This window comes from Podarcis gaigeae, assembly GCF_964106915.1.
Source record: "Podarcis gaigeae genome assembly, chromosome: 14".
NCBI lineage: Eukaryota > Metazoa > Chordata > Lepidosauria > Squamata > Lacertidae > Podarcis > Podarcis gaigeae.
The window spans coordinates 20,927,899-20,950,072 of NC_139690.1; the positions used below are offsets into that span (position 1 = coordinate 20,927,899).

The 22,174-nt window shown below is 46.2% G+C and overlaps 1 protein-coding gene across 4 annotated transcripts in view; it reads left to right on the top strand.

The window, feature by feature from the left end:
- PCSK6 (proprotein convertase subtilisin/kexin type 6) overlaps positions 1–22,174 on the top strand; it is a 99,225-nt gene that overhangs the window by 50,136 nt on the left and 26,915 nt on the right. For all 4 annotated transcript variants that reach the window (XR_014558033.1, XM_083713115.1, XM_083713116.1 and 1 more), the window contains exons 7-13: positions 1,751–1,923; positions 2,753–2,965; positions 3,968–4,068; positions 7,620–7,723; positions 9,899–10,016; positions 18,368–18,556; positions 21,835–21,971. Coding sequence is in view for 3 of the 4 variants with exons in the window: in XM_083713115.1 (XP_083569241.1) it covers positions 1,751–1,923; positions 2,753–2,965; positions 3,968–4,068; positions 7,620–7,723; positions 9,899–10,016; positions 18,368–18,556; positions 21,835–21,971 (1,035 nt within the window). In the remaining variant the exon portion in view is untranslated. The remainder of the gene's footprint in view (positions 1–1,750; positions 1,924–2,752; positions 2,966–3,967; positions 4,069–7,619; positions 7,724–9,898; positions 10,017–18,367; positions 18,557–21,834; positions 21,972–22,174) is intronic.

Genomic DNA, 22,174 nt, shown 5'->3' on the forward strand with positions numbered 1-22,174 from the left:
CACGAGCAGCTGCTGCATGAATGCCATTCATTTTGATCAGGCTTGCGCTGGAGGCTTCCCAGCGGATCGTGCCCCTTCTCATCCTCATCCAGGAGAGCTAGGGCCAGTTAATCGCTTGATCATGTTCAAAGTCAGCCTCAGAGATTGAGACCCCCCCCCCCCCGGATTTCACTAACAAATGGCTTTAGCCCCCTGTAGAAATTCCATAAATCTTTTGGTTTCCTAAATGAAGGAATGTATCTTCCCGCCACCCCCAGCGATTTCTTGTTTATTCTAATTTTTCAAGGCGTTGCCTGAGGCATACCAGAATTAGGGACAAAGCCATCGTCTTTTCAAGTTGCAGATATGGCCAAATTGCGATTTGCCTGTGGTTATTCAAGAATTGGAAATCTTATTACTGGGAAGCATTTTATCTGAGGGCACTTCTGAAGACTGTGTGGAAGCTGGATCTGGTCCAAATTTCAGGCTGTTTCTATCTTGGCATTTTCTCTGGAATGGTCATTGTTAGCTCACTCAGTTATGGTTGGTTGACTTATTATTGCAGCCTGTAGACCAAAACTAGGAACACTGCGGTCCCTCCTAAAGCCCTGTTCATTGAGCATTCGTCCTGATTTGCTTGCACAAAGCTCATGCAGGTTTTGGATTATATCCGGTCTTTATTAAGCATCCGTTCTGATTTGTTTGCCAGGCAGTTGTACAACAATGAACATTCGTCCTGCATTTATCCTTATTTGTTGGCAGGCTGGTTATACATCTCCTCCTTGGACATTCATTAATCCCACACTTTTCAATGCTTTTTTTTCACTAAGGTGCCAGGCAGAGCCCATTAATCCACTTGAATTGTACAAATCTAAAATTCTGGTATGTGCTTGAATTCCTCCTACAAAATAGTGACAGTCTGGAGGCACCCTGCAGATAAAGATACAACTACTGGCCTTGTTTGCATATAGTTTGTTAAGCCTCAGTATGGTTTCTTTGAATGACTGAACCCAACCCATCAACTTTGTTTTCCATCAACAAAGCACAATGGGAAGTTTTTGGCTTATGAACCATGGCTTGTCCGCTGTGGTTGGGCCAAACCCAACAGCTTTGCTTAACCGTGGTTTGTTTTGCTACCCCATCCCAGATGCTCACCAAGCTACACAGCAACAACGCAGCTAGAAAACAAAACCCAAGTGTTGGAGAAATTAGCCATGCTTTGGTTGCTTGTATTCGTGGCAGCTTATGGTTTGTTGAACTAAACCATGGTAAAAGCAACCCACCCTGCCTACATGTCTGCCTGCAAACTTTCCAGCTTGCTTCTGAACTGCCAGCCCAGACAGTTGAAGGCAGTGGTGAAGTGCCAATTTTGGGTGTAGAAGACAGCAATGTAGTAGTTGCCATTTGAAGAAGAGTTCTGTGTCATCTGGAAGTGGCTTTCATAGTTTTGAAAGAAAAGTCACTTGCGTCACTGGCTTTGTGTCGCTTTTTCCTGTTGTGCCAAGAAAGCTACTTCCAATATGCAGTTGAATCAGCAACTTTGGAAGGGGGGGGGGGGGAGAGAGAGAGCACATCCAAAACAAGCTGGCAAACTGAGAGCACAAGTTGCAATTGTTTTGGGCCATTCAAGATTGAAAGCATCTTTTCATGCCTCAGAACAAAAGCCTTTGATTGCAGTCCTCCAGCTCTTCTGGAAAAGAAAAAAAGGGGGGGGACCTTGAAGCTCTAACGCCTGATACATATTTTTTTTTAATTTGGGGGGTGCTTTTAGGCATTCGGATGTTAGACGGCGACGTGACAGATGTGGTGGAAGCAAAGGCGATTGGCACCAAACCTGAATACATCCACATCTACAGCGCAAGCTGGGGCCCTGACGACGATGGGCGGACAGTCGATGGGCCTGGCCCTCTGGCCAAGCAAGCATTTGAGCAAGGCATTAAAAAGGTCTGGGGAAAATGCAGCACGGTGTGGATAACCTTCTTCTTGGGTGTTTTTCCATTCCGCATTTCACATAGGGATCTTAACGTTTCTGGCTGCTTTGGCAGGGGGTTGCCAGCCGATTCCTGCCTTCTCCAACCTCTAGTCAATAGCTACCAACCACAATGACAATGCCTAGCCTTCAGAGGTGGTATGCCTCTGAATACCTCTGGGCACAGCTCTGAATCCCTCTAGGAATTGCAGGAAGGCAGAGCTCTGTTTGGTCAAGTCCTCCTTGAAGACTTTGCATGGTCACTGTGAGATCAGTATGCTGGACCAGATGGGCTGTTGGCTTGATCCAGCAGGCTCTTCTTACACTCTTCTGTTCATATTCTTAGTTTTGTGCTATAACACCCATGATGGGAGTCAAAAACACCTGGAGCGTTTATTCAGACAGTCACTGAACGCTGTGCCCTAGCCCAGAGTTTGCAAAGTGGTCAACTTTGGGCTAATTGTTGGGAGGGTGGTGATAGCTCCACCGCCCCCAGTCTGCGGCAAGTACACCCCTCTGAGCTTGGGAACCCCTTACTCATTGAGGTATAGGTCCTAGAAAACCAGCCGCCAGTGGAATACATACTCTGTCGCAAGCCTGCGAGACAAAGTTTTGAGGTGACACCATCCTGAAGCAACCATGTTGCAAGGCAGAAAAAACCCCAGACAGTTGTTAGAAGTTGCGGAAGGAAGTTGTAGAAGATGCGTCTTTCCAAAACTTAAATCTTGTGGAGATGTAGGAATCCAGGCCAGCGCCAGCCAATGAACGTATTGCTTTCCATTTCCTCACTCCAAACTTCCTCAGGGCCGTAGAGGAAGGGGTTCGATATTTGTCTGGGCCTCTGGGAATGGCGGAAGAGAAGGGGACCATTGCTCTTGCGATGGATACACCAACAGCATCTACACCATCTCCGTCAGCAGCACCACGGAGAATGGGAACAAGCCGTGGTACCTAGAGGAGTGCGCCTCCACCATTGCTACCACCTACAGCAGCGGGGCTTTCTATGAGCGGCAAATTGTAAGTAGACGGTGTAGCCAGTTTAATTTGACTACCTGGGCTGTGGGAAACCTTACCCCCCCCCCAAACCAAAACTTGGGATGTGAGTTCTCCAACTCAAGCATCCCTGAGATTGACTACAGACGCACCTTGGAAGTCGAACGGAATCCGTTCTGGAAGTCCGTTTGACTTCCAAAACGTTCAGGAACCAAGGCACGGCTTCCAGTTGACTGCAGGAAGCCCCTGCAGCCAATTGGAAGCCACAGACGTTTGGGTTCCAAAGAACGTTTGCAAACCAGAACACTCACTTCCGGTTTTCGATCGTTTGGGAGCCAAAACATTTGGCAACTAAGCCATTCAAATTCCAAGGTACATCTCTACTGGAGTCAGAACTAGGAATTAGGATAGAGCAAATCCTTCATACTTTTGAAGGCATGAAGTTCGCCAGATGACCTTGGGCCAGTCACTCACTCTCACGCTAACCTGCTTCGCAGGGTTGTTGTGAGGATAAAATGGGGAAGAGAACTAAGTATGTCCCCTTGAGCTCCTTAGAGAAAAGGTGGGATATAAATGTGATCCATCAATCAGGAGATGCTCAGTATCTACCTTGTAAAATCTTGCTCTGACTTACTCTTGGGGGCTACAGACTGCCTTGGCATTGGCCAGCTGTACAGAAGCTGGGCACAGTGGAGGTTGGTCCACCAGGACAAATGAGTCACTGCCCCAATAAGTTTTAGTCTGCCTTCAGCCAGCACCCCCTCCAAGTGCCCACCTTCCTTTTTTCATCCAGTCCAGAGGATGGCACCGACTGTCAGTTTCGCCCTCCTCCTTAGTCTCAGGGTTGCCCTTGTAGAACTCAAGCAGGGAGAAGGGTGCAGACAAACCTGGAATGAGCCGGCCCTGCTTGACATTAGCTCTGGCGCCACCTCCCCACCTTCTGCCCTTTCAGTCCCAGTGGGCCTGAGTGTGAACCGCTCTGCCACCTCCACTCCCTGCTAATAGCTGCACTGACTTTCTCATTAGGTTACCACCGATCTGCGGAAACGTTGTACAGATGGACATACTGGCACCTCTGTGTCTGCCCCCATGGTGGCAGGGATCATCGCTCTGGCTCTGGAGGCCAAGTAAGAGCTCCGTTTATTTCTCTGGCAGTTTGTAGATTTGTTGTTGAAAGCAAGAGTCTGCTCTGGGGAGCAGGACACAGGGGAGATGGAACGTTTGAGGAAGGCAGCACAACAAACCATTGGTTTTCAAGTGTTCTGCTTTCCATGAATTGCATATAATTGCTTTCTGAAGTTATGTACAAGAGCATAAGAATTGAGGCTCTTGTAAGCCTGCCCTCCAGATGTTTCAAACTACAGCTCCCATCTGGGCAGTCTAGGGCCGATGACAGATGTAGCCCAAAACATCTGGAAGGTACCAGGGGAAGGTTCCTGTGGTGCCTTAAGCAGAAATGAACTGTCTCTGATGCTCTGGGCCAGTTGGAGCATGCCAAGCTGTCACTGATGAAGTTTGTCTGCAGCCTGGGTAGCTCAGTTGGTTAGAGCATGGTGCTGATAATGGCAAGGTTGCAGGTTCTATCCCCTTACAGGACAGCCGCTTATTCCTTCTTGCATTGTAGGGGGTTGGACAAGATGATCCTCAGGGTCCCTTCCAACTTCACGATTCTATGATTTCGTTGGTTTTTTTTATTTCACAAAATTCATATACTGCAAAAAACCCTCAAAGCAATAAAGAACAATGCGATGAATTCATCAGTAAAAACAACAATTTAAAACATCTTTTAAAAAAATGATTGAAATCAACAATAAGCTAAAAAAACAAGATTACGACGTATGTCAACATTCTACGTGTCTGGATGGACTTGCCTAAATCGTGAACCTTCTCATTGAGCAGCACACCTTCCCTGGATAGGCTTGTGTGGAACCCCTGAAAAGCACTGCCCCATCTTCCACTAAGGGGGCAGGCATCAGCTTCCATAACTTTGCTGCATCTTCAGTGCCACCAACCTGGATAGCTTTCAAAGTGCATTAGAAAAAACCCTTGGAAGATAAGGCTACCAGCAGCTCCTAGTCGTGATAGCGATATGCTCCCTGCAGCCTCAGTGTCTCTGGGTGTGTCTCTGAGTACCAGTTGCTAGGAGTCACTAGCGGGGAGAATGTTGTCGCACTCGGGTTTTGCTTGTGTTCTTCTGTTTGGCCAATATGAGAACAGGATGCTGGACTTGATGGGCCTTTGGTCTGATCTGGCAGGGCTTTTCTTAAAACCTCTGTCCCTGGTTTCTTTTGCATAGCAATAGACTTTCTTCCAGCTTTGTTTTATTTTTAGAATTAGGAGGGGTGGGGAAAATGAACCCCCAAGCTCAGACTGCTGACTACTTTTAATACTCCCATGCTGTGGCTTTGGCTCTCGTCGCTAATATATTGTCGGCTGCTGTGAGCTCACAGCGGTCGAGACGGTTAATTTGTTACATTATTGTGACTGGGGATGTGGAAGTCTCTTGCCAACACAAAGAGAGCTGGCAGCGATGGCCTCGCTCCCCACGCCCTGCGTTTTGGGGTGGGTTGGCTCAATTCTTAAACACTTGTGTGAACGCAGTTTTAAAGGAGTGCAGTGTTCGTGACCAGTACATTGGAGAAGGTTAAGCCTGTAAATTTTGGAATTGTTTAGCTCTTGACATAAAATGCACCATTAAGTACCCGGCGTGTTAAGCGATGCTGAGTGCTGAGACGTTTCCTTTTTTATTGCCGGGGAGCAAATGAATTAACATTTTCCTGTTGCTAAATGCTTTGCTATAATTACAAATCTGTCTCTCCAGGTCAGGGAATGGGGAAAACTTTTCACCCAGAGAACTGCATAGGCAGTAGTGGAGTGACCAAGGGTCACAGGAATCCAAAGACCTATTGCTGTTTCTCCAGCGTTCTAGAGCTGCCGAAGCATCATGAAAAAGGGAGCTTTTTCAGCCACTGGATGCTCCAAAGCTAAGAATTTAGGAACACTGAAAACACAAGGGGCTTCAATTTCAAGAGAATGGTGTGCAAGTTCTGTTAGATACTTCGTGGAAAACACAACTTAAGTCACCCCGGAAAAAGTGTGTGCACTGATAATAGTAGATCTGGTCAAAAGGCAACACAAGACCTGCACTGATCGTTGCAATGCATCTCCAATGATTATTGTATAGTTATCAGATTATTGTACAATCTTAGAAGGGGTGATAGGGCTCATAGGGATAGTTCCAGAGGCTGTGTGAGCACAGGGTGTGGGGCCAGAGGCAAAAATGAATGCAACGTTGGATGTGACTCTGACCTTTGAATGGAAGCTACATTCAAGCCTTGCAAAAGCCAGAGGTTTCTATGCATGCATGCACACCTCTCTCTCCATCTAGGCAAGTAAGAGGCATTGTCACAGCTGAAGGATGCATTTCGGGTTTCCGACTAAGCAAAAGCACTTGAGGAAGGCATAGAGCAGAGCTTTCCAAACTGTGTGTCACAACACACTTGTGTGTTGGCTGCCGTGTGTCGGTGTGTAGTGTGAACGTTCCCCACACTGCTCCCAGGGCTGGAAAGGGGTTAGTTTAACCTCTGACAGTAAAACTGAACTACTGTGTCACGAAATGATGCAAAACTGAATAGCTGTGCCACAAAATTATGCATGTCTAAAAAGTGTGTCACCGACATGAAATGTTTGGAAAGCTCTGGCATAGAGGGCCAGGGAGGAAAGAGGGGCTGTGGCCTAGAGAGTGTGTCCAGAGGGCCGGATATAGAGCAGATATAGGGCCTAAGGTTCCCCATCCTTGCTCCAGGCACTTTAAGGAACACCTGCTGGGCAAAAGCATCACAGGACCATGTGACAGCTTGTAACTGGAATTCTTCTAAATATTTTGGCTTATACACACATAAACACATTCTCAGAGGCAAATTATTTAGGGTAGCCAGACTACTTAAATCAAAGAGGTACATACCAAAATCTTCATACAAACTCCACTTATCTAGCTGGTATAAACAAGCACTTCCATTTTGAACCCATGGCAGTGGGGGGGGAGGAGGAGTTACTTATTGGAAACCTATTCTATTACTTTGATATTCCTCTATACCAGGGCTTGCCATCCTTTTGGGGGTCACTGGACACATTTGGAATTTGGATCAAAGTATAGTGTGTGCCAGTCACAAAATGGTTGCCGTGGGGGGCGTGGCACAACATAAAATGGCTGCCACATCCAGAACAGCAGAAAAGAGACAGGACCACAAAATGGGTATAGTCATGCCCCATCAGTAGGGAAAAGATGCCTACACTGCTGCCGATGCACACAGAAGGAAGCTCTTTGTACCCTTCTCTGTTCAGAACAGATGGGAGGGTGGGTGTGCAATCCTGACGTTCTATGGGGGCATATTTAAGGGGTAAGTTCAGTGTAGGAGAGACTGAGCCTGTGCAAAAAGGAACTGAGTGGGAAGAGCAAAGAGTCTTTTGTGAAGTCTGCATTTTTGAGAGGATGTTTACTGAGACCTTTTTATGGGCACCGTAGGAGATACTGGCAATGCTTCCTATATGTACTGACTGGTGTTAGAGAGTTTTCTACTGTTGCCTTAGCCTTTGCCTAGCCATTTCAAAATCCTACCAACAGAACAAGAGAGATGTTGTCTTATCCTTGGCTTGTTCTTCCTTCCTTGACTTTTAGCCCTTTGCTGACCTGGCGAGACGTTCAGCACCTTCTCGTTAAAACATCTCGACCAGGACACCTCTTGGCCCCCGACTGGAAAACAAATGGAGCTGGACGTCGAGGTGAGTTAACATGCATGCATGGGGGCTGGGTTTGGTTTCTGCATTGCTGCACGGAGGTGTGTCAGTCAACAAATGGGGACAACACTCTGCAATAGCTGCAGTCTTTGGATCATCTTCAAGGAACAGCCACTGTAGAGCACATTGCAGTAGTCTAAATGTGAAGAAAGCATTTATCCTGCACCTGCCTGTCCAGGCCATTTGAAGCTGGCATTAAAAATGGCAAAAGTTCTTTCTCTGCTGTTGAAGTTCCATATTTCCAATGGTTAAAAGGATCACCTACAAAGATTGCCTTGTGGGTCCCAAGTCTGTGTGCAACACATTCTTGGTTAGGTTCCTTCATCTGAATGCTCAAGCCATAGCAGTTGCAGTCTGTATACACTCCTACTTTTTAGAGGAAAACCTCGCCACTAGGTGAGAAACCTTTATCATTCTTCTGTTTCTTATTCTTAGCAATGCATCTCCCCACATGGCGCTTGTGGGATTAAGTTATAAATCCAAATCAATATCCACAGAGATTTCTGAGCTGGAGATCTCATGTATCTATTTCAAACAGCTCCTTCTATTACTTGCCCCACAGACCTGCCAAGAAAAATGATTATTGGTTGTTCGGAGGTCCGATAATCCCCTTAGAAGCCTTTTTTATCAATGGGTATTTGCGAGCTCCTGTCTGTTTCAGGAGACAAAATCCAAGCAGCGGTGACAGATGCAAAAGCAAATAGCATTTTGAGAAGGCTTAACTTCTACTGGATTGGAATAGTGATTTGAGGTGGGAAATCCTGCCTTTTTCTGTTTTGTTTCATTTTGTTTTCTTAGTTGTGACAAAAAACTATTGCCAAGGTGCAAAACAAGCCTGTGTCAAAATTAAGTTCTACCTCTGGGATTTCCTTTCAGTGACTTTAAAGTAATCCTTACAGTAAGACTTTTGGTTACTTCTGAAACAAAATAATCTGTAGGTTCTACGTTAGTTTTCCTCCCAGAAACTGTTTTTATTAGGGATGGGTACGTATGCAAAAGGAAGTACCTTTCAATTGTGTGTGTGGGTGTGTGTGGGTGTGTGGGTGTGTGTGTGTGTGTGGGTGAGAGAGAGAGAGAGAGAGAGAGAGAAAGAATCAGATAACAACACTAGTTTTCCTTTGCAGTTTTACAGTCAAATTGAAAATGCTCAGGTTTTATCACAGATACTGGTTAACTTCTTTAATATAAAATACATTACCAAAGTCTGATTTGGACACATGTTGCAGATGTGTCCTCACAGGTTAATAGGTTGACTGAGTCATATATCAACTGTTGTGTCAGTTCAGTGGCCCAAATCATTTTATTTGTCTGGCCTGTAGGCAGAAGAGCTTGTATAAACATTTAAGATGGGCAAAGCAATGCACACTTCATAGGAAGTTAACACACTCCACCTTGATTTGACATTAATTTCAACCACATAAAAAACATTGAAGAATCAATTATCAATCCCCCGCTTCAGATTGTTTCCAGTGGTCTCTACGCATTACAACGCAGCTGAAACCTCAAAGTAATTATTGAGAAATGTGTAAGTTTTGAAGCCAGGAATCTAACAGCTAGAAAGCCTTTACAAACTTTTTCAAAATTAGCAAATGTGAAAACTGCACTTGCAGTCTTGCATTTGTGGAATTCCTTGTTCTGCACCTTGACTTTAGTTCTGATTCCTATGGTGTTTTGAGCGTATGAAGCTGTTATGTTTTTAAATGTCTTGTAAGTCACTTGGAGGGGCGCGGGTGGCGCTGTGGGTTAAACCACAGAGCCTAGGACTTTGCCGATCAGAAGGTCACCGGTTCAAATCCCTGCAACGGGGTGAGCTCCCGTCGCTCGGTCCCTGCTCCTGCCAACCTAGCAGTTCAAGAGCACATTATATAACAATACTGTGGCTTCTAAGTCATGCATCCAAATCATTTATACAACATTATTTAAAACTAAAGCAGGGGAGGGATCAGAATATCTAAGCTAATGGCAGAAGAGGCGCAAAATACACAACGTTTTGTAGGTTTTGAATGGAGAAAAATTAATGCTGTTCTTTTGTGAAAGCGTTGCACGGGCACATGAACAAAGCCCACAAGGTGCTGGGGCAGGGGAACAGTTTTGAGAGGCTGTGAAAAACAAGGGTTTGTTTAATAAACCAGTGAATCTCTGAGACACCTGTCTTTTCAGTTAGCCATTTGTATGGATTCGGCCTGGTGGATGCAGAAGCGCTTGTTGTCGAGGCAAAGAAGTGGCGAACAGTCCCCGCTCAGCACATTTGTGTCGGGACCTCAAATAAGAAGCCTTGGTGAGTGTTTAAATGTGTGTATCAGAAGTGGCTTGTCAGGTGGGGTGGAATCGCTATCCTGGCTTCCTGGTAAGTAGCGCACTGTTGCATACCTGTGGAAGGGGAAGGGAGGCAGTCAGCGCAGTGCAAACAAACCAGTGGAAAAAATTTAGCCTGCCCACTAGTGCGTTTGCACAGTGTCGACCTTGCCCTTTTGAAGCCATCCGAATTGGTGGCTGTGTCTGCTTTCTGTGGCGTTTTGTTTCATAGTTCAATAAAGTACTGCCTGAAATAATTTCTTTACGTGTCTCAAATCTTCCAACATTCTGCTTTATTGCATGTCTATGAGTTCCAGTGCTATGAGAGACGGGAGAAAAAAAACTTAATCTACCCATTTTCTGCACACCATGCATAATATTATAAATTTCTATCATACCACCTCTTGCTCGCCTTCTCTCTAAACTAAAAAGTTCGAAATGCTGCAGCCTTTCCCCGTAGGGAGCATGCCACACTGCAACATTTTGTTGCAGGGCCCACTTCTCAGTAATAAATCTCTCTCTCTCACACAAAACAGGGTACGTTTTAGAATGGAAGTCCAATGAGTCTGAGAAACACTGGCAAGAGATGAAAAGCTATATCACCCCTGCTGTGTTTTAACAGGCTTCCTTGTGTGCTTTGGCTCATTTGCAGTGTTTATAATCACCCAGTCATGGAGTTGTCTGGAGTTTGTTAGTACAGTTTAATGTGTTTACTCCTTGTGAGGCTGCAATGACAGATCCATTCCTAGATCTCCTCCAGTATTTCTTCCCTTCACGCATTATGTTTTTTTGGTTTTTTTTACATTTCACCCCTCCCCCCTTTTAAAAGTTTGTTTGCTGCTGGTAAAACTTGGTGTGGCTTCCATGTTGACAACTGTTTCTAATTACTGAACTGCATAACCTTTTTCTGAACCTTGAGGATGACTGGAAGTTGGTTCAGTTTGACCTTGATCCCTCCCTTTCCCCTTCCACCCATTTCGGGGTGGGGATAGGTTACAACAGAAAAAACAAACACACACGCGGAATTTATAGATATTGCCAAAAGATTCTGATTTCTGTGATCCTGAGTGAGTGTTGCTTAAGTGTACGTTCACAGGCTGTGGCAAGACTACAGAGCCAGTGTGATGTCATGGTTATGTCACAGCCCATCCCAGATAAGGAAGACATGTGTCTTCCTTAACACTTTATTGGCAAGAAGAACACTTTCAGCAGCTTCCATGGTGCTCTGGATACACATGCACACATGCTTCTAGCCTCTAGGTAGCTGGCCACAGGTCTGGGCCCCATGGAGCAGTTGCAGCAACAGTGGGACCCCTCTCCTCTGGGTTATGTACCCCCCTCTGACAGCTTGCCTGCCCACAACCTGAGGCTTCTCCTGCACAGAAGTCATCATTGCTTAATAATAATAATAATAATAATAATAATAATGGTGTAGTGCTTAAGAGTGGTAGTCTCGTAATCTGGGGAACCGGGTTCGCGTCTCCGCTCCTCCACCTGCAGCTGCTGGGTGACCTTGGGCCAGTCACACTTCTCTGAAGTCTCTCAGCCCCACTCACCTCACAGAGTGTTTGTTGTGGGGGAGGAAGGGAAAGGAGAATGTTAGCCGCTTTGAGACTCCTTAAAGGGAGTGAAAGGCGGGATATCAAATCCAAACTCTAATAATAATAATAATAATAATAATAATAATATGCCACCCATCTTACTGAATTGCCTCAGTCATTCAACAAAAAATAGTAAAATCACAACATCAAACACTAAAAACTTCCCTGAACAGGACTGCCTTCAGGTGTCTTTTAAAAATCACAGAACTGTTTATCTGTTTGACATCTTCTGGGAGGGAGGGAGGGCGCAACTACCAAAAAGACCTGGTTCCTTTTCAAGCTCCTCCTGGTTCTAGGAGACATTGGGGTGGAGGAAGTGAGGAATCTACTGAACTGTCGCTCGTCCCTTTTTCCTCCACCTCAGACTGCCCTGACTCTCCCTCTCCCCTTGCTTCTGCCTTGTGGGTGGCATAGGTAAAGGTAAAGGTAAAGGTACCCCTGCCCGTACGGGCCAGTCTTGCCAGACTCTGGGGTTGTGCACCCATCTCACTCAAGAGGCCAGGGGCCAGCGCTGTCCGAAGACACTTCCGGGTCACGTGGCCAGCGTGACATCGCTGCTCTGGTGAGCCAGAGCTGCACACGGAAACGCCGTTTACCTTCCCGCTCGAAAGCGGTCCCTATTTATCTACTTGCACCCGAGGGTGCTTTCGAACTGCTAGGTTGGCAGGCGCTGGGACCGAGCAACGGGAGCGCACCCCGCTGCGGGGATTCGAACCGCCGACCTTTCGATCGGCAAGCCCTAGGCGTTGAGGCTTTTACCCACAGCGCCACCCGCGTCCCTTTTGTGGGTGGCATCACACCCCATAAATCACTGGTCCCCTCTCCTGGGTCACGCCCCTGGTCCCCTGCCTCAGCCACACTCTCTTTGGAGCCCTCCCCCCAATCTTTGAGAGGTTAGTGTTTCAGATGAAGAGTGGGAAGACCTGGCTTCAAATCCCACATCAGTTATGAAGCATACTAGGTGACTTTGGTCCAGTTACTGTCTACCTCAAGGTTGTTGTGAGGATAAAATGAAGGGAAGACCCTGTATGCTCTTGTGAAGAGAAATTAAAATGCAGTTAATTCAACTTCCAATAGGTGGAGGACCAATACCCATTTAATAATAATAATACTTTGTTAATAAAGCACCTAAAATTGTTTGGCACTGTATAAAAACTAAAAGTAACACTGGCTCAGTCTATCGGTTATGGTCTAAAGCCAAAGTAGGGAACCTCTGGTTCTTCTTCAGATGTTGTTGAACTACATCTCCCATCATCCCAAGGTAGGAAGGCCGACGGTAAAAAATAATAATGATAATGGGATTTGTAGTTTAACAGCATCTAGTGGTAGAGGGAAACAGTTTTCCCACCCTGATCTAAAGAAATACTTACTGTTTATTAGAATCCTGCTGTTCTGCTCAGAGCATCCAAAGCAATGTTTAAAGCATAAATAGATACAATACACAATTAAATAAATGACAGAAAGTTTCATGTTGATAAATACAACTTTAAAAGTGGCCATCTCAGTCTAATAACAGCAAGCAAAATATAGTATAAATTAAAACAGCATTTTACACATTAGTGTTTGTAAACCTTATAACTGTGAATACATTAGCATCGCGTTCATTTTTGTAAAACTTACAGTATGTGTACATATAACACACATTATCTCAGTGATCATTGCAACAACCCTGTAAAGTAGGTCAGGGCTATTGTCTTTGTATCACAGATGGAGGGGAAAGGGAAGACTGGGCTTGAGATAGTGGTTTGCTTGTGTGTGTGTGTAGATGTGCAACTGGGTGTATATGTATAGGACTTTGGCCATGCCCACATTTGACGTTTGTCCCACCCACCCTTGGTATGTGCCTCCTGGAAGGTTAACTGCATGGAGATGCAAGCCTTGGCTTGAAAGTGGTCCCCCACCCCTACAGTAACGCATCTCCAGCTTGCCTTGTGTTGACTAAAGGCATCTGGAAACTGGTGTTTAACATTTGCTGGAATCTTACAGTCTGCAGCTGGTCAATGAGGATAACCTAATTTCCGATCCTCCTCCTCTCCATTTCTCCTACCCTGTGTCAGTATTTTCCCCTGTGGAGTGAGGTGATTGAGGACTTGGGTCTGAGGCTTAATTCAAGCTGATACTCTCCAGTGGAACTTGTAAAAAGAGGATGGAGTTTATAGCCCAAGCAAGTAAAGGAAAAGGTAAAGGGACCTCTGACCATTAGGTGCAGTCGTGGCCGACTCTGGGGTTGCGGCGCTCATCTCGCTTTATTGGCCGAGGGAGCCGGCGTACAGCTTCTGGGACATGTGGCCAGCATGACTAAGCCGCTTCTGGCAAACTAGAGCAGCACACGAAAATGCCGTTTACCTTCCTGCCGGAGTGGTACCTATTTATCTACTTGCACTTTGACATGCTTTCAAAATGCTAGGTTGGCAGGAGCAGGGACTGAGCAATGGGAGCTCACCCTGTTGGGGGATTTGAACCGCCGACCTTCTGATCGGCAAGTCCTAGGCTCTGTGGTTTAACCCACAGCGCCACCCGCGTCCCAGCCCAGGCAAGTAGCTGCTCAGTAAGAGGCTGTCTGATTGCCATGATGATGATGATCATTCATTCCATCTCTATACCACTTTCTATTTTATGGAGGGGAAATCCCAAAGCGGTTTACAACACATTAAAACTTCAAATAAAACAATCCAGAATAAAACAAATTCAAGCTTCAAAATATTTCAGATCCTTCTCTAAGTGACATTTTGTTTTCCCCACTCCTGGACCAGACCCCATTGACCCAGGTGTCTGATGAGCAGTCATATTGGATGGATAAGTGTCTAGAAGCATGTTGAGTTAGGCCACCAGGGCGACTCCTGGCAGGTGTGGAGATGCCTTCATTGCATCCTCAGCCATAAGAATGAATGTTTCCTTTCACAAAGACTGGAGCAGGAGGAAACGGGCTTTGGGCTAGGATCTGGGAGGACTCCATGCCACTTGTAGGTGGGGCCAAGGGCAAAACTGTGTGGAGCCATAGATGTGGAGCCATAGATACAGACAAATAAGAGGTTTCTGTGTACAGACGTTGTTCCATCCTCCATCTAGGCAAGGAAGAGGTGTTATCGTTGTTCCGGGAGACATTCCAGCCAGGCAAATGCAGTCAGTGAGAGTGCAGAGCAGGTTTGGTGAGGAGTGTAGCTTAGGGAGAATCCTGAGGGCCACACAGAGAGGCTTGCAATGGGGTATTCGGCCCCAAGATTCCCCACCCCACAGCAGGTTCACATAGAAAGATGATTTTAGCTGAACTTTAGGAAGCATTCCTGATGGCACAAGTTGTTCAGCAGTGGACCAGACCACCTCAGAAGGTGGACTCTCTTTTGTTAGGGGAGCGTGCAAGTCTCTGCTTAAAAACTTCTATCGGGAATCCTGTAGTAGCTGGCTCCCTATATAGGCTGAGGGTTGGACTAGATGATATTGGAGAGACTCTTCCAACTTGATTATTTTAAGCATTACGAGCCAGACAGAATTCACTTTGTATGACATCCTAATGGTGAAGTATATCTTGTTTTCCTGAGACTCCCTGAGGACAGATTCCATTATATTCATGGGGAATCTAGGTATTGTAGTGGCTAAATAGTAAGATGGATACATCAGGCAGAAGAGGTAGCTGTGTCGCTATGTCCCTCTCATAAACACTTTTGTCTGGCTCTAGCAATCTTATTTATTTAAAAATCCTCTCCTCCCTTCCCCTCAAAGTAGTGATCTCGAGGTAACAGCAAGTCATAAGAACATCAGGCATATAGCAGTAAAGCTTGGCTGTAAAAGGAAGAGAAAATCTAAAGATGTTAAAATGCTGTTCAGTGAAGTTAGTATTAAGAGCAAATAAAATGGGCTGTCAAAATAAAAATATCTTCATCTGCTGTCAAAACAACGTAAGTATTACTGTCGCCCACATATCTTTGGTAAGGGTATTTCATGAATGAGGTGCCACCACTGAGAAAACCCTGTCTGTTTGCCACACCCTCAATCTCTTCCAATGCAGGCACTCAGAAGAGGGTCTCTCAAACAGATTTTAATTTTAGGGGAGGCCCATCTGGGAGGAGACAGTTCTTTAGATGGCGTGGTTGACCAAAGCTGTTAGGTCTTTTAAAATCTGGAACTGGTTCCTTGAACTAAGCCCAGAAACTTACTAGAAGCCAGCACAGATCTTTTAAGATGGGTGATAAATATTCAGATATGGTGTTGGCATGGGAGTTGTGATCTACACACAGAGAAATCTTCATTGTTCAGACGTCCCCATTCCTTTTAGCAAATGAGTCAACTCTGTATGATCATTTCTGTATAGCAGGTTATCAAGGTAATCTGAGATCCTCCAGATGCTATTGGACTCCAGTTCCCATCAGCCCTAGCCAGGATGGTCAGTGGCCAGGACTGATAGGAGTTGTAGTTTGGCAACATTTGGAAGGCCACAGGTTCCCCATCCTTGCGTCAAAGGCTTGTGCTTAGGCACTCTGTTGTTCCAAAGGGCAGTCCATGCATGCAGGAACATATGGGGCTCCAGTTCTGGAGGTAAGCCCCGCTGACTTCAGTAGGAAATCTTTCCACACAATTGACTGAGAATCTGGCTGAAAAACATTGCTTTCTTGGCCTTAATGCGATTTGTCGGTGTTTGCGATCAGGATGCTAGAGCTGACGCTTGCTTAAACTGAAAGTCGGGAACATTTGGCCAAAACAGCTTCTTTAAATCAGTTCATGCTGCATGCAAATAATGTTTTGAAGTCCCCTTGTAAAAATCCTGTTCTCCCCGGGAAATGACATCACTGTTTATAGCTTTCATTGATTCTCCCTTTATGACTAAGGCGAAATAAAAGACCGGCGATGTAATCCCCACGAGTCTCTTCCACCATATGCTGAGAAGCGTCCCTAGAGCAAGTCTGGGGACTGGTGAGCAGCTTCCTCCCAATAAATTAGACATTAACAACATGCTCCAGACCCTGTGCTGGGAGTTGGTTCGTTGCTGGTGGGCGGTGACTGTGTAGGAGAGCCGATGGTCTCTGAAAGCACGAAATCCTCAGCTGAATGAGATCCAAGACTGCTGTCGAGATTGGCTTCTCGCTTCAAGAAGGCTGTTAAGAGCAGTTGTAGGCTGACCCGGGTTTTTTGTGAACTAAAGTGGCAGTTCCAAGAACCAAGTCACCAGCATCCCCACCTGACTAAGGTAGCATTCCCAGGGGCAGGCCAACATACAACTTGGTCTCATGGCACCAAATGCAGCCCCTTTGCTGAAGCTAAGCAGGTCATGGTCTGGTCTGTGCTTGGATGGGAGACCACCAGGGTACGCTGCCTATGTGACCTTCAGTTCCCTTATGGAAGAACAACAGGATATATATGCTCTTACTAAATAAATATAAATGCATTTTAAAAACCCTCTAGGCTGCAATACAAATTGTTATTGGAGCAGCATGTGGTGGAGTTTGGCTAACTACCAAAATGTGCTGGTCCCGTGGGTTACCCGAGAGGCGAGGTCCAAGTCCGGTCCGTGGTCAAAGGTGCAACGTGGAGGCAGTCCATAGTAGCCGAAGCTGGGTGCAGGGCAGGGAGTCGGGTGAAGTCAGGAACAGGCAAGCAAGCAAGCAAGCAAGCAAGCAAGCAGAGAGCCAGGGCAGGTCAGGAGCTCTGGCAGAAAAGCAGGACAGGGTTCAGGCAGGAACTATCAACCAACACTATTGCTCCCGCAACTTGGGACTGGCCAGCTTTTATCTGCCCCAAGGCATAGGGCGGCCCTGATCCTCTGGTGACTCGCCTCTCCTGGTCTGGAGGCGAGCACTCCTCCTGTGGGAACTTAGTTCCCTCCGCCTCTCTGCCCTGAGCCTCTGTAGCTCAGGAGAGGCTGGAGGGTTACCGGACCCAGAGGCAACCTCCGCTTCCTCTGACTGGGCTGAGAGTGGAGCACCTGCAGGCAATGGGTCCTCCATCACCTCAGGAGCCAGAGCAGACTCAGCTGGCGCCTGCACCTGAGGACCCAGCACAGGTGAGGACCCTTCAGGCTCATGCCCCAGCCCCGGCTCAGCTGGTTCTGGAGGCGGGGAATCCTGTGCAGGCTGGGATCCCTCAGGTTCAGCATCCAAGTCCGAATCCCAGGCCATCACACAAAATGTAAAAAGTGTTCCACTTGGACTTAGGGCAAGGCTGGGGAACCTGTGGCCCTCCCTTCCACATGTTTTTGGACTCCAGTGCCCATGAGCCCCATCCATCATTGCCAGTAACCAGGGATGATGGGAGTTGTAGTTCGGCGTGATTCGGCAAGCGAAAACAAGTTCAGCTCAGAACGAATGCTCCAAGCTTCCTTGGCCAACAAAGGAAGAAAGGAAAGCATGGTCTGGATATTATAGCTGTTTTTCCAACAGAGAATTGGGAGATAGAAAGAGAAACTGGCAAACCACCAGAGCTGGGTGCCACCTCTCTAATGCACCTTGCCATGTATAAAAGAGCTGGAAAAGATAATAGAAAGGGGCTCTCTAAATGAACGAAGGCTTGGAGCCCATTTCATAGGCTGGGGATGGGCAAGCTGTAGCCTTTCTAAATATTGTTGGACTCCTATGCCTATCAACCCCACCTAGCATGGCCAGTAAGCAGGGATAATGGGCAATGCCATTCAGCAACATCTGGAGGGCCAAAGATTCCTCAGCCCTGATTTAGGGTAAACCTAATCTGTCAGGATTCTGGACTGCTGACCTCTGAAGGCTTCCCTTTATTTCCCATTCTCTAGGTTCATCCCCACCAACAAGACGGTGCGGACGGCAACTCTAACTAACGCCTGTGTGGACCACCCTGACCATCACATAGCCTATCTGGAGCACGTCATTGTACGGGTTTCTATTGCACACCCACGCCGGGGAGACCTGCAGATAAACCTCACCTCTCCTTCTGGTACGAAGTCCCAGCTCCTGGCTAGAAGGTGAGCCGTCACACAGATGCCCTCTTGAGAGTTTGTAGCCTGGCTGGACTGAGGTTGAAAAGGCATTCTCGGTCTGCTCCTCATGAATGCCAGTAGGGGCTACTGGGTGGAGAGAGCTTGGATTTTGCAGGTGGGATTGCAACTGTACTAGACCTGCCCATTCATAAGCCTATTTTGGCATTAAATGGTATGGGTTGTATTTAGCTGGGGGGGTTCAGGACCTAAGTTAGTCCTGGCCATTAATTTCAATGGGTCTACTCTGAGTAAAAGTTGGTTGACTGCAACCCTATGTAAATAAATGATATAAAAGCCTTCCCAAATTACTCAAAAATTTAATAAATATATTATTATTACATTTATACCCCAATTTTCCACCAAGGAGCCCAGGGTGCTTCTCTCCCTTGCCATTTTGTTCTTCACCCAGTGAGCTTCATGGCTGAATGGGCATTTGAACTCTGGTCTCCCGTCATGCTAACTACTACACCACACTGTCTGCAGTTTTGAATTTTTTAATGTTTTGATACTCTTTTCTTAATCTGCATTATTCACTGTATTCTGTTTCTGTATTTCATCTTTTATGCTGGTTTATTCTTTAGTAGTTTGCATTTTGTTGTCAAGTAGAGTTGTTTCAAGGTTAGAGATTGTGAGTTGGTTTCTGGGGGAGTTCCTCAAAAAGCGGGGTAGACATTTTGCTCTTAAAAAAATAAAGAACCAGGCAAAGGATTGAGAGGGAGGAGAGTAGAACGTGACCTGCCCCAGCAAGACTGCAAGCCCATGAGCTTCTAAAAAAGACCTGGAGTGCGTGGGTTTATTTATTTCACTGAAAAGTATTTCTTAACGTTAAAAAAAATAAATCCTAAGCAATGTGCGATGACACAAAACATAAAAACACAAAAACAATTTAATTACAGTGAAAATATTTTTTTAAAAAACCACACAAGTTCCAGTCTTATGCAGGAAAAGCCTGTGCAAAAAACATACACACAGGTCCTGCCTTATGAACAAAATGTGTTCTCTGGAAATCATTCGTTAGGTGAGCATTTGCATAATGAGTAAACGATTTCTGTTCACATAACAAGTGAACACAACAATTTCCACTGATTCCTAACCACAGAATCTGCAGCATGTATAAGGAGCTTTGGGTGCTAATTCCTTGTGTTCTGATAAGTGAATATTTGCGTAGTGAGTGTTCGTAAAGCAGGACATGTCTGCCTTTAAAATTCGGGGGGTTTCTATACACACACACTCCTCCATCTTCCATCTAAACAAGCAAGAGATACCAGAGTTCAAGAGCATCTTAGAGCTCTGCAAAGGCACTTGCTGGGCTGGTGAGGGGTGTGATGTTGAGGGAGGGGCTTGGCCTGGAGAGAATCTTGAAGGCCAAATAGAGAGTCTCACAGGGCCACATGTGTGGCTCCCACATCCGATGTCCCTCACCCCTGCTGTATAGAGAGGAGGAAGCCAGGTGGTTGCTGGGAGATAGGCAAGGTAGCCATAAGGAGGTTGGGAACCAGACAGAAACCAGGGAGAACCTCCCTCCTGACCCCTGGAGGACAACAGTAGAACTGCACCCTTTCTCCTCAAGGCTGAGGCTCTGGGGAAGAATCCCATGGCAGTTTCCTGGTGCCTCCAAGATCCGGTCCCCGCACTGAAGGCAATGTAATCAAGACCAGGTTGCACACTATGTCCACACTACACAAGGGTGGCTATAGGTAGCCACTGAAATCCACTGGCACTTGAGAGCTGTCGTTCATCATTTTATTGATACCTGCCCTCATTGGTCTCTACTTCCAGTTGCACCTGTTTTGCATATTTGCAACAGGCTTTTCGGCCATGCTGCTTTCTGCTTTCTCCCCTCCTATTAGCACTAGGTGATTTGGAAACCAGAGAGCCAGTAGGAAACAGTGCATTTTCTGGGAATTGCATGTCCCTTTGCCAGCTGCAACTTCACGTACCGTGAACACGAGCAGGAGGCTGTTACTGTCCTTTTGGATTTTCTTTTATAAAGATGCTGACAGGGCTTGCGTTGCCAAGTCAGGGTCTGCTAATCCGGAAAAGCAACTGATGCCCTCTAGATACAAGCTGCTCTATGGCAGCGGAGCGGAATCAAAACAGTTAAACATTCCAGGATGCATGCTGGCAGAAAGCAGCCGAGTGTGTCCAGAGACATGCATGCTGAAATAAGTGTTCCCCTATATATCTTCTCCCACCCCACAATTCCTCCTCTCCATTTTTTTATGGCAGATATTATTTCATTATTCTGTTGATGTGTAAAAGGTAAAGGTAAAGGGACCCCAGTCGCGGACGACTCTGGGATTGCGGCGCTCATTGCACTTTATTGCAGAGGGAGCTGGCGTACAGGTTCCTTAGCATGACTAAGCCACTTCTGGTAAACCAGAGCAGCGCACAGAAACGCCGTTTATCTTCCTGCCGGAGCAGTACCTATTTATCTACTTGCACTTTGTGCTTTTGAACTGCTAGGTTGGCAGGAGCAGGGACCAAGCAACAGGAGCTCACCCCATTGAGGGGATTCGAACCGCCAACCTTCTGATCGCCCTAGGCTTTGTGGTTTAACCCACAGCACCACCCGCGTCCCTCTGTTGATGTGTGGATGTTGGCAAATAATTGCTATTCCTTTGGTGCCAAAAAGGAGAATTTTCAGGGTTGATGGCGAAGTCAAATTTGGAGTTCTGTTCCTAGTTTTAGTACAAATGGGTAGAATCCAACCAGTCCTACTTAGAGTAGGCATGGGGAACAGTGCCGGATTTAGGTTTGATGAGGCCCTAAGCTACTGAAGGTAATGGGGCCCTTTATATGTCCAGCTGTCCTTTGTCAACAACAAATTGTCACTGTTTCTTGTGTTGAATATATGCTATACGGTAATTTATGGACCAGTCCATGCAGAATGTAGGCACCCTCTATATAGAAATGAGCAAACCAGTGATATTTTAGGGAGCAGGCTAGCAGGCGGGGCCCATTACTTACATCATAGGAGCCTACACAACACAAAACACTGTTGCTGTATGTAGGTTTTATTTTATTTCTTTTTTATCTTATATTTTGGAAATGTACATCCAGTTTTTCCCCCTTTAATTTTTTGGGGGGCTCCCACGAGAGTGGGGCTCTAAGCTATAGCTTGTTTAGCTTATATGTAAATCCAACACTGATGGGGAACCTTCAGCCTGTGAGCCTAAATTAGGTGGTTGAACTAGATAGCCCACCAGTTCTCTTTGCCACCTCTTGGTGTGACCTCTTGAAGTTTGCCATCCTTTTAACAGACAGCACGATGATTCTAGTAATGGTTTCAAGCACTGGGAGTTCATGACTGTCCACTGCTGGGGAGAAAGGGCTGCAGGAGAATGGACACTGGAAATCCAGGATAAGCCATACCATGTGCGAAACCCAGACATGCAAGGTAAGTGCCTCTGGATTGTGTCGTCTCTTGCAGCGAGAGGCCCAAATGTTTGGTGCAGGTGAGACATGTGACAGGCTGCCACCCTACAACTCCCTTCCCTCTTTTCTCACCCCACAGCCATGAAAACCTGAAAATCAGCACATAAAACTCAAGCTTCCCTGCAGTGTTTGCATTGGCAATGTAGGGATTTCTTTTAACGCCTT